The 15616-nt window shown below is 43.7% G+C and overlaps 1 protein-coding gene and 1 pseudogene across 17 annotated transcripts in view; both read right to left on the bottom strand.

Moving 5' to 3' along the window:
* Nucleotides 1–6780: 6780 nt before the first annotated feature.
* LOC110535606 lies at nt 6781–9522 on the bottom strand (annotated as a pseudogene).
* Nucleotides 9523–10022: 500 nt separating this feature from the next.
* The window catches only part of LOC110535604 (sickle tail protein homolog), a 243719-nt gene continuing 238125 nt past the window's right edge, over nt 10023–15616 (bottom strand). For 13 of the 17 annotated variants that reach the window (XM_036935332.1, XM_021620700.2, XM_021620702.2 and 10 more), the window contains 3 exons: nt 13794–15527; nt 13083–13223; nt 10023–11822 (listed from right to left, as the gene is read on the bottom strand). In XM_036935332.1, the coding sequence (XP_036791227.1) occupies nt 11292–11822; nt 13083–13223; nt 13794–15527 (2406 nt within the window). In that variant the 3' untranslated portion in view covers nt 10023–11291. The remainder of the gene's footprint in view (nt 11823–13082; nt 13224–13793; nt 15528–15616) is intronic. The other 4 variants (XM_021620708.2, XM_021620709.2, XM_021620705.2 and 1 more) reach the window with 3 other exon arrangements.

Genomic DNA, 15616 nt, shown 5'->3' with positions numbered 1-15616 from the left:
GTTTTGAAACTTTTGTGAAGGTTTGGTGTGGTTATTAGCCTATTACACTGCAGGCCTATGATATGAAAGCAGTGCACACCAGCGAGCTCCAACTGACTCTGACAGTTGAACTTGAGGGGAGGAAGAATGCTTTAGGCCTACCAAAGTTACTCCTATACTATAACAATATAATGCTTATCTTAAAATATATATATTCTACTAGAAAATGTACGAATTAGCATTCTTCTGTATGCCTATAGCCTATTTGTATAGCAGACACAAGAGCCATATCTTTTTAAAATATTAAAATCATACAGTGGACACCTAAGCCTAAAGGCCCATGCAATGCCCTGGTGCATTTAGTGCTCAAATCTCTGACAGCTGAACCGTGAGGTGGACATTTATTGTTTTCGGGAGAGTAAAAACCAATAAAGGCTATACAGTTGAGCATATGCTCCATAACGAAACACAAGGAATAGTGTTTTTGTAATTAGTTCTAGCCGTGTTTTAAGGACACGTAAATGTGCCTTATTTGACCAATATTCTTCGTTTATTGACGGAACTGAGCTGCGTGGATGGATGGCCTAATGGGTTATGCACCCAATGCATATGGATGCCCCGTCAACCTGTCCTGACTGAACACACAAACACACGTTAAATACACACCAACACTCAATGTGTCGTGGAAGACATGTAACTAATGCTATAACATACATTTACAGTGCATTCGGAAAGTATTCAGACCCCTTCCCCTTTTCCACATTTCGTTACGTTACAGCCTTGTTCTAAAATTGATTAAATACATGTTTTCCCTCATCAATCTACACAAAATAACCCATAATGACAAAGCAAAAACAGGTTTAGATTTTTTTGCAAATGTGTTTAAAAAAATGTTTTATTTAAGAAATACCGTATGTACATAAGTATTCAGACCCTTTACTCAGTACTTTGTTGAAGCACCTTTGGCTGTGATTACAGCCTTGGATCTTCTTGGGTATGACGCTACAAGCCTGGCACACCTGTATTTGGGAAATAATGGAAAATTAAATGTATTCTACAAGAACCAATATCAGGCCCTAAAAACACAAAGCTATGGAACAAAGCACCTATGAATTTTCCCACATGGAAAACTAAAGGCATAGAACCCGTAAATTATTTGGTAACAGGAAATACATTTATTTCCATGACAGAATTAAAAAGCAATTTTGGACTGACATTTTCAATACATGCAAACTTAAAAGTTACACATCACAAAATTTTGATTGGAAATATTTTGGACATCAGTGCAACCTTGAGGTAATCTTTTGAGTCAGAAAATGATGTTCATTTGATAGCAAAGATCTACAAAACCTTGCAGAGAGCGTATTGGAACGAAGACTTAAAAATAACTGATGTTGGCACAAGATGGAGGGAATGTTGGAGCACAACTAATGAAATGACAGTTAAAGAAAATGTACGCTTAATCCACTATAAACTAATATATAGAATGTAGTATACAAGAGACAAAATTCACTAATTCTACAGCACAACGGCATGTCTTAAGTGTCAAACTAGCAATGACTCAATAATCCATGCTTTCTGGGAATGCTATCAAGTCCAAAAGTTGTGGAGCTAGAAAGTTGTCTGTCAGAAGCATTACAATGTAAACATACTTTTAATCCGTCTGTCTGCATATTTGAAGACATGGGTGTAGTGATATACCCAATGGGCTGGATGATTCTCTTCTCATCACTCATCTTGAAAAAACGTATAATAACAACGTAGAAATCAATCAATCGGCCATCATTAACACAAATGATGACAAATGATCTATGATTTAAAATATTGAGTTGTCATGGGCGACTGAGAAAAATAAAAGCTCCAACGCGGCAATCAATAATGCACGCACTAGGGATGGGGGTGTGAGCATTCTGGTCTGGGCAGAGGATATGTAGTCATTGTTTGTGTGTGTATGTTTGTATTTGGTGTGGGAAAAATAATATGCGTTCTTTTTTTGGGGGGGGGGGGGGTATATGTACGTTACTCAAGGTGATTTGGCCTTTTTTTAAACACTGAACTTAACAGTAATTTTGATCCAGATATGTAAATTGTCCAAACAGATCATCAAGGTAGATGGATTATTTAAATATGTTGTTGGACAATAAACAGATATGGCTTATTAACCTAAACGGCCCAAAATATACACTACCGTTCAACATTTTGGGGTCACTTAGAAATGTCCTTGTTTTTTTTAAAGAAAAGCACATTTTCTGGCCATTAAAATAACATCAAATTGATCAGAAATACAGTGTAGACATTGTTAATGTTGTATATGACCATTGTAGCTGAAAATGGCTGATGTTTTATGGAATATCTACATAGGCGTACAGAGGCCCATTATCAGCAACCATCACTCCTGTGTTCCAATGGCAAGTTGTGTTAGCTAATCCAAGTTAATCATTTTAAAAGGCTAATAGATTGATCATTAGAAAACCCATTTTTTTCAAATTTTTGCAATTATGTTTTTGCAATTATTTTAGCAAAGCTCTTATTTTGAAACCAACCTATTGGCCATTGAAAGGGATATCAACCAGATTACTTTTTCTACGAAAGAGATGTTGAACAGGCTATTCAACATTTTCGGCAGATAATTTCCAGATTGTCTAGCCCGGCTGATTTGTCGGGGTCCAGATTTTGCAGCTCTTTCAGTACATCAGCTGACTGGATTTGGGAGAAGGAGAAATGGGGAAAGCTTGGGCGAGTTGCTGTGGGGGGTTGCAGTGCTGTTGACCTGGGTAGGGGTAGCCAGGTGGAAAGCATGGCCAGCCGTAGAAAAATGCTTATTGAAATTCTCAATTATAGTGGATTTATCGGTGGTGACAGTGTTTCCTATCCTCAGTGCAGTGGGCAGCTGGGAGGAGGTGTTTTTATTCTCCATGGACTTTACAGTGTCCCGGAACTTTTTTGAGTTAGTGTTGCAGGAAGCAAATTTCTGCTTGAAAAAGCTAGCCTTGGCTTTTCTAACTGCCTGTGTATAATGGTTTCTAGCTTCCCTGAACAGCTGCATATCACGGGGGCTGTTCGATGCTAATGCAGAACGCCATAGGATGTTTTTGTGTTGGTTAAGGGCAGTCAAGTCTGGAGAGAACCAAGGGCTATATCTGTTCCTGGTTCTAAATTTCTTGAATGGGACATGCTTATTTAAGATGGTGAGGAAGGCATTTTTTTTTAAATAACCAGGCATTCTCTACTGACGGGATGAGGTCAATATCCTTACAGGATACCCCGGCCAGGTCAATTAGAAAGGCCTGCTCGCTGAAGTGTTTCAGGGAGTGTTTGACAGTGATGAGTGGAGGTCGTTTGACCGCTGACCCATTACAGATGCAGGCAATGAAGCAGTGAAGTTGAAGTTGGACCTTGAAGTTGTTTGCCAACTGCCATATAAATGCCAAAGAAGAAGAAGCCTGAAGGAGGAGAGATTACTTCAAACAAACTCGGTCTACCCTTTTATCTGTGGTTTAATTGTTGGAGTAGATGACCCTGTGCAATTCAGGTAAAATAACAACCCAATGTTTGTATCCCAGGACAAAGTAGCTATCAACAGCAAGCTAGCTAGCTAAATTGCCATAAATGTCTAATGCTTTTCGACCTGTCCCCAAATTAATTTAGTTGATTCAGAGTTTGTTTTGATATTTCAAACTGCGTGTCCTGACTGCGTCTGGTGTGGCTGGACAAAATCAACATGTGTGCTTTCAACACGCGAGCGGTCTGGTCAGCATGTAACAGCGCAACAGCTATCGAAAGTATTCCATAAGAATTTAGAAAGAAAAACACAATCCAAGTACAAAAGAGCATAGAAAGCATGCAGGTAAAAAAGTACTGTATATATGAATTTTTTTTATATGAGTATACACCGTACTGTAAGTACAGTACTGACTTAAACATGTGAGGGGAAGTAGGATGAAGTAGAATAAGTGGACATTTAGAGATTGTTACGGTTTCATAAAGATAAGCCTTAATAGACTTGAGATTTAAAGGTTAATGTCAAGCCCTGCGTGTTTTTTTTTCAAAAGTCTCATGGAATGTAGGCCTATATTGAACACCACACACTGGCTACTAATGTAGGTTAAATGACAGAACAGCTATTTCCATGTTAAAATGTTATGGGATAGGCCTCTGGAGTGGTACAGCGGTCTAAGGCACTGCAATCGCAGTGCTAGAGGCATCACTACAGATCAGGGTTTGATCCCAGGCTGTGTCGCAGCAGGCCATGACCGGGAGACCCATGAGGCAGCACACAATTGGCCCAGCGTCGTCCGGGTAAGGGGAGGGTTTGGCCGGCTGGGATGTTCTGTAAGGTGTTTCCTCCGACACATTGGTGCGGCTGGCTTCAGTGTTAAGTGTTCAGTGTGGCTTGGTGTGTCGTGTTTTTGAGGACGCATGGCTCTCAATCTTCGCCTCTACTGAGTCCCTACAGGAGTTGCAGCAATGGGACAAGACTTTAACTACCAATTGGGGGAAAAAAGGGTTAAAAAGTACACCCCAAATCTTTTTATGGGATGCATTTTCTCCATTGTTTTTGATGGTAGGTGACTCTGGTAGGCCTACATTATGATCAAATAGCCACAGTAACCTACATGGCCACTTAAAACTGTAATTTAAAGCGGGTACAACCTCAGTGTTCACAGTAAACGGGGGCTGGACATTGCACAGAATTTTCACAATGTCCAAGTTTGCGTTTAGCAGACGTGTAAAGAAGAGCTGGTTGACGAGGCCAACCAGCTCTTCTTATGTGGGGGAAAATGAAGGAGAATGCAACCTACAGTATCCATTCATAATCTTACTCTGCAAAATGCAGGGTTAACAGATTTAATCAAACAACAGACCTGTCTGTTTGCCGTCTTGCTTACTCCTACGGTCGTTTTCATACAACGGTGACAATGGCCATAGGAGTTGGCAAGACCACGCAAACAGATCTGAGACCAGTGGGGTATACTAAATAACGGGGTTGAGGCGATAGAGATCTCTGAGATCAACTCGGGATACCTGGTCATATGAAAGTGGCTCACCTTTTAGCGAGGTAATTTTCTATGGAAATGAAACCTTCAGAACTAACCTGCTCCGGGGCAGGCTAACTTCAATTGGTTTTCCATGTTGATTCAACATCATCACGTAGATCTTTTTGGGTTGAAATGAAGTGGAAACGATGTTGATTCAGACAGTTTTTGCCCAGTGGGAAGTGTCCAAACTACGGTTTTCAAGCTATTGCATTTAGACATATCATCCATACTGTAGATGGCAGTTCCCATTCAAGTCAGAACTGGCAGCCATTGCTAGTGTACCCATGAGTTTAACAGTCAAATTGACAGGTTTAGAGGTTCCAAAAACCCCTCTATGGGTAATATGTCTTTGGCCACCACAACGCAACTGTTCTGCATAAAGAAGGAGCGATAGGAGTGGAGAAAAAGGTGCTTGTGAATTAATAAGTACACCAAAGACGGTATTAACGACAAGTAATAAAATACAGATGGCACTTCTTAAAGCTTTTTTCACACAATAGCCTGCTGAATTTGCAAGATAACTTTCATTTTGATTTTGGAAAATGTGGCACTTACTCGCCCATGGATTGATGTTTGAGCATCGTCTCAATTAAGAATTCAGCGTTCGACTAGACTGGTGAGACATGCATGCGCAGTTACAAGCCTGCTAGAGTTTGAGGCAGGTCGGAAGAGCAATATTCACCGTCGTAGTGTGGTTGAAGCCTGAGCTGGAATGTGAAGCTAACTGAAGCTGGCTAGCTTTATAAAAGCCAGAGTAGATCTAGCTTGCTCCGTAGTATACCACTTAGGCTAGAATTACTCTATTACAATCAAAGGTTCTAACTCAGCATACCCTCTGATATTTTCCCTCAGCTCCTGTGGTTCCGGACTCCAACAATGCCCACCCATTATATTTGGAGTCTGATGTGCCTGGGATTTACTTCTTCAAATATGAGCTGGGCTCGGAGGGCTATGACTCTGTGACACACAACCGGGATGTGGATGTTGGAGGCCAGGAATACTGGAGGCTGGTTTTGACCGAAGGAGCAATGGAAGGACCAGGTGAACAGCCAGACTGCTGTCTCTTGCACATACTTTAATGTTGTCAATGCTCAGTTCATGTTAGCAATCAACAACAATGTCACGACTTCTACCGAAGTCGTTGCCTCTCCTTGTTCAGGCGGTGCTCAGCGTTCGACGTCACCAGTCTTCTAGCCATTTTTCATTTTCCATTGGTTTTGTCTTATCTTCCCACACACCTGTTTTCAATCCCATTCATTACCTGTTGTGTATTTAACCCTCTGTTTTATTGTCAGTGTTGTTTTTTTGTTGTGTTGGTGCGCGACGGGTCCTCATACCCATGTTTGTTTATGTCTGTACTTTTAGTGTTATGGAGCATGTTCCGTGGACAAGTATGCGTCACGTCTGGAGGAGACCTGGCACCATCCCTACGGTGAAGCATGGTGGTGGCAGCATCACGCTGTGGGGATGTTTTTCAGTGGCAGGGACTAGGAGACTAGTCAGAATCGAGGGAAAGTTGAACAAAGCAAAGTATAGAGAGATCCTTGATGAAAACCTGCTCCAGAGCGCTCAGGACCTCAGACTGGGGCGAAGGTTCACCTTCCAACAGGGCAACGACCCTAAGCACACAGCCAAGATAATGCAGGAGTGGGTTCGTGAGGAGTCTCTGAATGTCCTTGAGTGGCCCAGCCAGAGCCCAGACTTGAACCCGATCGAACATCTCTGGAGGGACCTGAAAATAGCTGTACAGCGACGAGGGGGATGAGGGGGAAAAAACTATTTATTCAATTTTTGAACAAGGTAGTAACGTAACAAAATGTGGAGAAAGTCAAGGCGTCTGAATACTTTCCGAATGCACTGTATGCACACCATTTACAAGAATACTATGCATACAATAACAGGTGATAAAACAACCTAGAAATAAGCTTTATTTTCATACAGGGCCATAGGCCTGCCAACCATTCTTACTGTATGTACTGTAAGTCTGTATTGATCAACACCACAATGCTATCATACCGTAGAATTCAACACTGAACATTATCACTGTAATATAGTCATGGAATCACTTCAAGCATACACTTTTTCAAGACTCAGAGCAGGAGGAGTGCTGACCTAGGATCAGTTTTGCCTTTTTGTTTTAAATCATAATGAATAAGATTATGGACAGGGGGGACCTGACACTAGATCACCCCTGTCTATACAGTACAGCTGAAGCAGTATACTTTGATAACTCCTTGCCAGAAAGAAATACATAATAGGATCCAACACTCCACTCACACAGGTTAGTGAGGAAGTGACTCGATTGGCTCGTGCCAGAGCCTTAATGGACGCAGTTTCTATGTCGCTATGAGTGAGTCTCTCAATGTAGATGGAACGGTTCACGTGGTAGGGCACGAAAGCAACCAGGAAGTTCACCATGATGAGTATGATCATCCTGATAGCCTTGTCTCCAACTGGTCTCTCCTGTTGCTTGACAACCCCTCAGTTTCAATAGGATTAGAACATAGGAAACCACTATGGTGACCAGAGGAATAGTAAAACGCCACCATGGTTGACACCAATGCCTTGGGAGAAGTATTTTCCAAGTACAGCTGGTTACACATGACCACGGTCGTGTTGTCGACCTGAACAGTCATCGTTTGGTCGTTGGAGAATAGCAAGAGAGTCATAGACGTGGTCACTGTGATCCACAGGCTTACCACGCGGTCTTCCTCATTGCCCGTGACTTAAGCGGTAGGACCAGGACCAAGAGACAGTCCAGGCCAATGCAGGTCATGAAGTAGAGACTGCAGTACATGTTGAGGTAGAATAGAAACCCCACCAGGCGACAGGGGACCTCTCCAAAGGGCCAGTGGCTGTCGGACAAGTGGTAGACCATCCGCATGGGCAGGATCAGCACGTAGGAGACATCCGCTATGGCCAGGTGCCTCAGGAAGAGCTTGGAGGGTGAGGTGACGGCCTGACGACAGAACACGCACAATGCCAAGGTGTTGCCAGGCACAGCGGCCACGAATACCAGGATGTAAAAAGCTAGCAAAAATGATGTTCTCGCAGTGGGAGGCTTTGGCGTGTAAGCCACGTCTCTCCTCCTCAGTGTAGTTCATAATTGTGCAGTGGGCTCTTAGCCTATAGGACATAACAAAGACACAAAGTCAAGACACTAGTCTACAGAGGTGTGAGATTGAGATCTCTGCAGTTGCTACTAGTGAGTTGTGAAGGACTGTTGTTGCACATCATTGTGGTTTCATTTGTGGGGTCTACACCGTTTCAGCACACACCTATGGTCTAGAGGATTTTAACAGAATAACCCAAGGCTGTTTCTCAAATGGCACCCTATTGCCTATGTAGTGTACTACTTCTGACCAGAGTGGGATAGGGTGCCATTTGGGAACTACACCACGTGATTTCTATAGCATCAACAAGTTTACTGTAGGAGGTCGATATGGTGTTTCTTAGGAACAAGGAAATGCCAAATATAGTCTTCCAGTAGCCAACACAGATCAGGGTGGTTATCAGCAAAGAACTAAGTGAGAACTATGAGAAGGAACTGATCCAAATGATGGCCATTGTCAGTAATGGTAACCCATACATGAACATGAACAGTCATTTCTACCATATTAAATACCAAAAGGTTATTGAGCGCAATGCCATAGGGGAACTATTTTAGGGAGTCTGAAGAACCATACATGGGTTGGCTCTTTGAAGAACCGTACAACAATTCATAACCTAGAATGTTTTGGCCACCCAGGACCAGAGTTGCATGGCCCTGCTGTAGGGTTTTCAGGCTTATTTGCATATTTACCAGGGTGCCATTTGAGTGAATCTTTGAGTTACCAGTACCACCCATGACTTTGTTTGCTAGTGACAGTGACATGCTGGGGGTTGTTTTGGTTCAACTCTGGTTATTTACACCAACACTGGGGTTATTTTACACCACTGAGTGGTAGTTTAAACCTTTAGTGTTAATTTAATTCCTGAATCAACACTAGAATGCTACATTGGATAATGTACTGTGTTCTCTTTCACTTTTCCCAGTTCATTTAAATCAATTTAACGGGGCAATCTGCAGTTCAAACAATAACAAAGTGTCAACCCTGTCACTGATTTGGTAAACAGCTGAGGGCTGGTGAAATGTAACCACTCTCATATTCCTAGACAGAAGCTATGGATGTAAGGACTGAGCAACCATGAGATCAAAATTATAGTTTTAACAATGTTTTGAGGCCACACAGTGTTGGTTTACAATTACATTGTTTACAAAATGTATATAGTGGGTTCTTGATTGGTTAAGACAGTTGAACTAAGCTCATGAGTTACATTCTTCAAGTGGGTATATACCATACATTTTTAAATGTATGCATCAACTGCAGACTGCCCCTTTAAACTTGAAATTTAAATCAAATTAACATAATTTCTTACCTTAAATGAAAGCTGATCATATATGAGTAACAGTAAAGAATAGTAAATAACCACTTCTAATACATAACTTACCAGTAGGCCCTTTTCCTTCAAGGGGTAATGCTGGATCTCTCTTTTCAATGTATTACAGACACATTCAAGTGGTGTTGGTTGTTGCAGACTGGGATAAGAGTAGTTCTGTTGTTTCTACTCTTTAGAGATGTATTCTCATAGTTTAACTTCCTCTTACACAGTTTTCACACCCTCAAAGCATGGGTCACTTTCCAGACTGACCACAATGCAGACGCGGCATTGCATCAACCAATGGTTACGTGCCAGTTCATTGACTGCGTAGTCAAGCATCCGATTGCTGTATCTTATGATGTGGTTAACTGATACGATAAACACCTTTGCAAGGGTTTTGAGATCTGGCTTGCATCTGCAACTTAGTCAGCCTGGAAGGTAGCCATTATGTGGCCCGGACACTCACTGACACCTCCTGGTCAAGTAAATGTAATGTATCAGTTAATACAGAGTTCAATTCTGCTTGGTACATGGTTGAAACTGTGTGCAGAGTTGAGAGCAGAACAGGAGAGGAACTCAACGTGACTAGAACATTACAAGCATGCAGACCTTTATTGTTTTTATTCCAACACAATTCTTTACCTTTTATGTGGTATGGTTTAAAGCTTTACAAAAATGAGAGCAAACCAAATATTTACAAAATCTATCTGTGCAAACATAATTCTTCTTTTAACATGAATCACTCTCCTAAAGTATCTTAAAAGGCATGCATACAAATAAACTTTGGTATGTTAACAAAACTACTAAAGGTTCTTATTAGAAGCATTTATGTACACTTGCGAGAGCATTTTGTGAATTTCTTTTGTTTTTAGTACTGTATACATTTAGACATCGATAAACATCAACGTAGGAAACATAGACCTCCAAGTCAAGCTATTGAAGGTAAAGACGTCAGCCATCACACCTTGAGTGTATGTGTAGAGTTTCCACTTGGTATGTCATGATTACAGTAAAACAGTCAGGAAATGACATAACTTTGGCAAGTAGGCACAATAACTACAGAAATAACTGATAAATCTCATAAATCTTCTAAAAAAATACATTGGCAGTGCATGGATAACTATATGAGAAAATAGTCTTAGCAAAATAGAAATCAGGTCAATGCAATTCCACTTTAAACGTCTGTATACTTACAGTATACATTCATAAAAGGCATTTACAAGGGTTATACTGAATGAGAACACAAGAAAGTGTAAGATGAAGATATACTATGGTTATCCAGTCTCTGGTTTTCAAAAATAAAACGTTTTTTTCTTTTTTTTACACGGTAATGGTGATTGTACATCAACTGTATTTTCTTAGATAGTCAGAAAAATCATTTTTTTTTTACATTTTTATCTTTAAAATAATTTCCTCAGTACTCTAATACACCTTTTTAAAATCCAGGATTCAAGTTCAAAGCATCAGCCAAAGGAAAATGCAACTTAAAACGAAGTCAAAGCATCAGTGTGAGAATGCCAGTGACAAATCAAATTGAAAGATGAATGGTTGGGGAAGTGCATCCATTACCCTTTTTACAACAAAATACAAACCAATAAACAACAGAATAAATTTAGCTCCTGAGAGAGAGAGAGAGAGAGAGAGAGAGAGAGAAAGAGAGAGAGAAAGAGAGAGAGAAAGAGAAAGAGAAAGAGAGAGAGAGAAAGAAAGAGAGAGAGAAAGAGAGAGAGAGAAAGAGAGAGAGAGAGAGAGAGAGAGAGAAAGAGAGAGAGAGAAAGAGAGAGAGAGAGAAAGAGAGAGAGAGAAAGAGAGAGAGAAAGAGAGAGTAGTAACCCAAACAGGGTAACTGTATTAAGTGGAGTCCTTGGCTGCTGTGGCGGTTGGGATGCAGGATTTGCCGCTGCTGCCATTCTGGGGCCTGTAGCTGGTGAAGCTGGGGGTGTGTATGGTGCGGATGCTCTTCACACCGGGGCCCAACGGGGTGGGTGACAGAGGGGAGGGGGAGGAGAAGGAAGAGGAGGGTGCTCGGCCGTTTTGAGTCTGCGAGGAGAACGAGAGAGCTTTACCTGTGTGAGAGGGCTTGGGGAGTTTGAAGGAGGAACCGTTAGAGAAGGAGGGGATGTGGGAAGAGGTGGGGAGGGCTGAGCCAGGGTGGCGGGGGGCGTGAGGGGACGGGATGGAGGACTTGGTGGTGTGGGGGGAGGAAGAGGAGGAGTTGGAAGAGGGGAAAAGGGTAATAGGGTTAGTAGCATCTGAGTTTGGAGCAGACTGGGAGGAGTTGCCTTTAGCAGAGCTAGGATAAAAAGCAGGAATTTTAGAGGCAGGTATAGTAGGGGAAGTAGTTTTATGACCCTCCCCTGCTCTTTTAGCGCTTCCGTTAGCCTGCAAACAGAGATGCCAGAACAAAGACTGGTTGTCAAAATGGGAACTGGTTATTAAAGTAACAAATGTAAATATAAAAAAAAGGTAAGACAACATTGACTTAAAGTTATAGACAAGAGACAATCACAAAAACAAACATTGCTACTAAGAGAACTAAAAGACACACAAAAAGGCTCAAACTAGCTACAGTATGTATTTTTACTGGGTTACTTGAGGTAACTGAGAAACACACTGTTAATTAAAAAGGAGAAAGAAAAGATTGAAAGGATGGAAGGAGGGATGAAGAAAGATTGAGATGGGGGGGGAGGGGGCACTGCTTGGTGATGCCTGTGTGTTAAGAGTGATTGTCAAGCTGTCTGAGAGGTGGAGACAAAAACCGAGGGAAAAACCAGAGATACATCTTGGTTGGGGAGGAAAGAGGAGTATGTTAGATAAAAGAGGGGGATATTTTTGAGGGTAAGAAAGACAAAAGTGCATATCTGGAGAAGTAAGGGTGAATATTCCACTGACTGGTACTGCAAGTGCAATGGGGAGAGGTGGGTGGTAGAAGGGCATCCTTCAGAGGAGGGCTGGAGGCAGCCTGGTGGAACCAGCCTGATTGCTGCATTCACACCATTCTGTTTAACTGGAATATAATGGTGAACGCAGCGATCAGGCTAGTTCCAGCAGGCTAGAAGGGAGGGGTATTAAAGTGTGGTTTAGTAGCTGTTGCGTTGTGAAAATAAAGGAGCCTATCAGGTAGACTGTGTGGGTTTAATAGAGGTGCATTGTGGGCAAGGAGGGAGTGTGGCTAATGAGAAATATTGGTTTAGTAAAGCATCCTGAGGTTGGTTGGCAACACTGTTTAGGAACTCAGCTGTGATGGAAACTGGGGAGGTGATGGAGAACTCAGTCGATGACAGGATGCATCTGGAATATTTTTCTTTTTCTTTCTCTTTTCTTTTTTTCTCTTTCTCGTAACCAACACATTAAAAGCCGCCATGAGCAGTGTGGACCATGCAGAAGCATACGGTGATGTTATAAGGGTAACAGTCAAGAGTCAAACATGCCTTTCAGTCAGAGCAGATTGAGAGAACATCAACAGAAGCCAAAATGGCCACCTCAACCCCATTTAAACAAAACACTTCAACTCTCGCAGCTTTGGTTGTTTTTATATTTTTTCCCTTAACACAGGTCTCTTGTTTTCTATACCCTGTTCACTATACAAGTTTGTTCCCTCTAGTCCCTATGGTCCCTGGTAAGGTCCTATAGTAAAACTACCTGTCGGAACTGCCTCTGAGCGCTGTCCTGTAGCTTTTGCTGTTTTCCTGCTTTGTCTGTAGTAGTCCCTGGTGACTGCCTGGACTTCGCAGACATGGGCACTGGCATCCGACTAGATGGGGAAGCGACACTGGTTGCGTTCTGCAAGAGGATCCAAACGAAACAAAACAAGAAAGAAAATAAAAGAAAGAAAAAAACAGAACACCATATTGGAGGTATGACAAACTGATTGAAGCAAGGCAATGACAGGTCACAAACCTGTTCGTTCAAGATTACCACTAACCGTTAAAAGCTTAACACCAGTAAGAGCACATGCACCGCCTGTACCGTAGTAGCCTATACCAAAACGTACAACCCTACAGTTAATGCAGTCCAAGGACAACAGATTCAAGAAACCAAAAGTGTCATCCACATTGAGTGTCATTGTCTGATTAAAAGTCTGCCACTCGCTGAGACCCCGGTTAGAGTTTGAGCAGCCAATCGAAGTAGAGATATGAGAGACAGGGGGACCGGACCCACTGAAAATGCCACTCCCCAATAATATTGGACCATGTAGGGAGAAAGCAACAGAGAAGGGCTCTGTCATTTCCAAAACACCTGGAAAGTGATTCATGAATGGTTGGTTTGTAAACCAAGTGGTTAGGATGGAGTGAAGGGAGGAGTAAAAAGGGGACCCAAAGCCTCCAGACGGACAAGAGCTTAGAAAGAGACCTGTTGGCTGGGGTTGATGGTGGCGGTGGGTAGGGCGGCTGGCCTGGGGAGGAGCTGAGGTTTGGTCTTCTTCCTCAGAGAGGAGGCCTTATTGGGCTGGGGGACCTTGGGGAGTGAACTCTTAGAAGGGAGTGATAAGGACCTCTTCAGGCCTTCACTCTCCCCACACCCAGCCTGGGGCTCCACGCTGGCTGCACTCCTCACTGGTTCCTCCTGGTGGGGCCTTGCGGGGCCCATCTCACTGATGGTGGTCTCTAGCTGCTTGATGGTCTGCTCCAGGCTGTCCAGGGTCTTGTAGGTGCTCTTCCGGATCTCGGCCGTCCTGCCTTGGGAATCTGAATGCTCCCGCCTTACTACAGCTGGAGCCTGGGCCTTGGGTGACATGTCTGCTGGAAGAACAGATTGTTTGGAGCGGCTTTGGATCTCAAACCTCTTGGCCTCCTTGTGCTGTCGGACCGTGCCGTCCGACTCCTCCTCGTCCTCGTACACCACCACCTGCAGCGTCTTCTTGCCTGTCTTGGTGCCTGTGCGGATGGCTTGAGACAGAGCGGCCAGCTGCTTCTTGGGAAACTTGAACTTGAACTTCTTCTTCCCGTCTGGCTTGCCGTCGCTGGACGACTCGACGAGCTCCGCAGACGAGGAGGAAGAGTGCGACAAGTCAGTACTGGAAGAGCAAAGAGCGCCGCTGGGGGCCTTGATGGCCGTGGGACCAGCCGCCCTCTCTCCCCCCTCGGGCCCGACCTTTACCTGCAGTCCACCGCTGCTCCCCCATGTCTCCTCCAACTCCTCGTCCTCCTCGTCTATGCGCTCCGCGGCCAGCATTCTCTCCAGCTCCTCCTCACACTCAAACACCGTAGATAGGCGCTTGTAGGCCGAGCGGATGTCCATGGGCTCGTCAAAGATGATGATGACCGGCTTCTTGTTGTTGAAGCTGTCGTCCTGTGACCCCACCGAGCTGCCGCCGTCGCCGCCCGGGGTAGTGTGGGTCATGTCCCGGTTCCCAGGCCCCCCCCCCACAGTCACAGTCTGGATGCCCCGTTTGGCATTGACCAGATCCTGGTATTCCCCACAGGACAGGGCCTGGACCTTGGTGTTGGTGATCATGAAGGCTATGTTGTCTGGGGGCGGAGGGCCTGCCTCACCAGGGAGGTCAGGGCTCAGGAAGGCCTCTTCTTCCACTTCCTCATACTTGGGTCTGGGCTGATCTCTGGGTTGATTGGTGGCCTCACTAAGGGCCTTCTCTGTGGGAGACGCCACTGCCTTAGGAGCCTCTGTTATGGTGATTGGTGGAGAAACTTTAGGCAATGCAGCCGGCAACACAACACTCTTTCTAAGTGAAATGCTGGACTCCTGGATGACTGAGGAGACTGGAGACTCAAGTCTCTTGACTGTGCTTATCTGAGGCTTATCTACTGTGTTGACCATTGGGCTTTCCAGAACTCCATCTAATATTCCTGGGCTGGTCTTCAACGACTCTGAGCTCACCACCTGTTTCTGAGACAGAGGGCTGGGGCAATTCAAGAACAGAGGCTTGGGAGATATAGGTGGCCCTAACTGCTGGGGTTTCGGTTGCGGCTGCTGTGGCTGCTGGCTTGGAGAATTGTCATTAGCATTCACATTTGACACCTGTGAGGGGGACAGTGTTGGGTTGTCTCTGCATTCAGGAGCCTCCTCCACTGGGGCCAGGGGTGGTGGCTGCTCTTTGGAGATCTGCCCAGTTACGTAGTATATCACCTGCAAATAGCAAAGGAAGGATGAGAGAGTACATGTTAAAAACTACAACACATGACAAGCCTATCAATAAGAAAAAATATATCATGACA

This window comes from Oncorhynchus mykiss, chromosome 11 (assembly GCF_013265735.2).
Source record: "Oncorhynchus mykiss isolate Arlee chromosome 11, USDA_OmykA_1.1, whole genome shotgun sequence".
Taxonomy (NCBI): Eukaryota; Metazoa; Chordata; class Actinopteri; order Salmoniformes; family Salmonidae; genus Oncorhynchus; species Oncorhynchus mykiss.
Note: the sequence above shows the minus strand (reverse complement) of the source record. Positions and strands in the feature narration are given on the sequence as shown.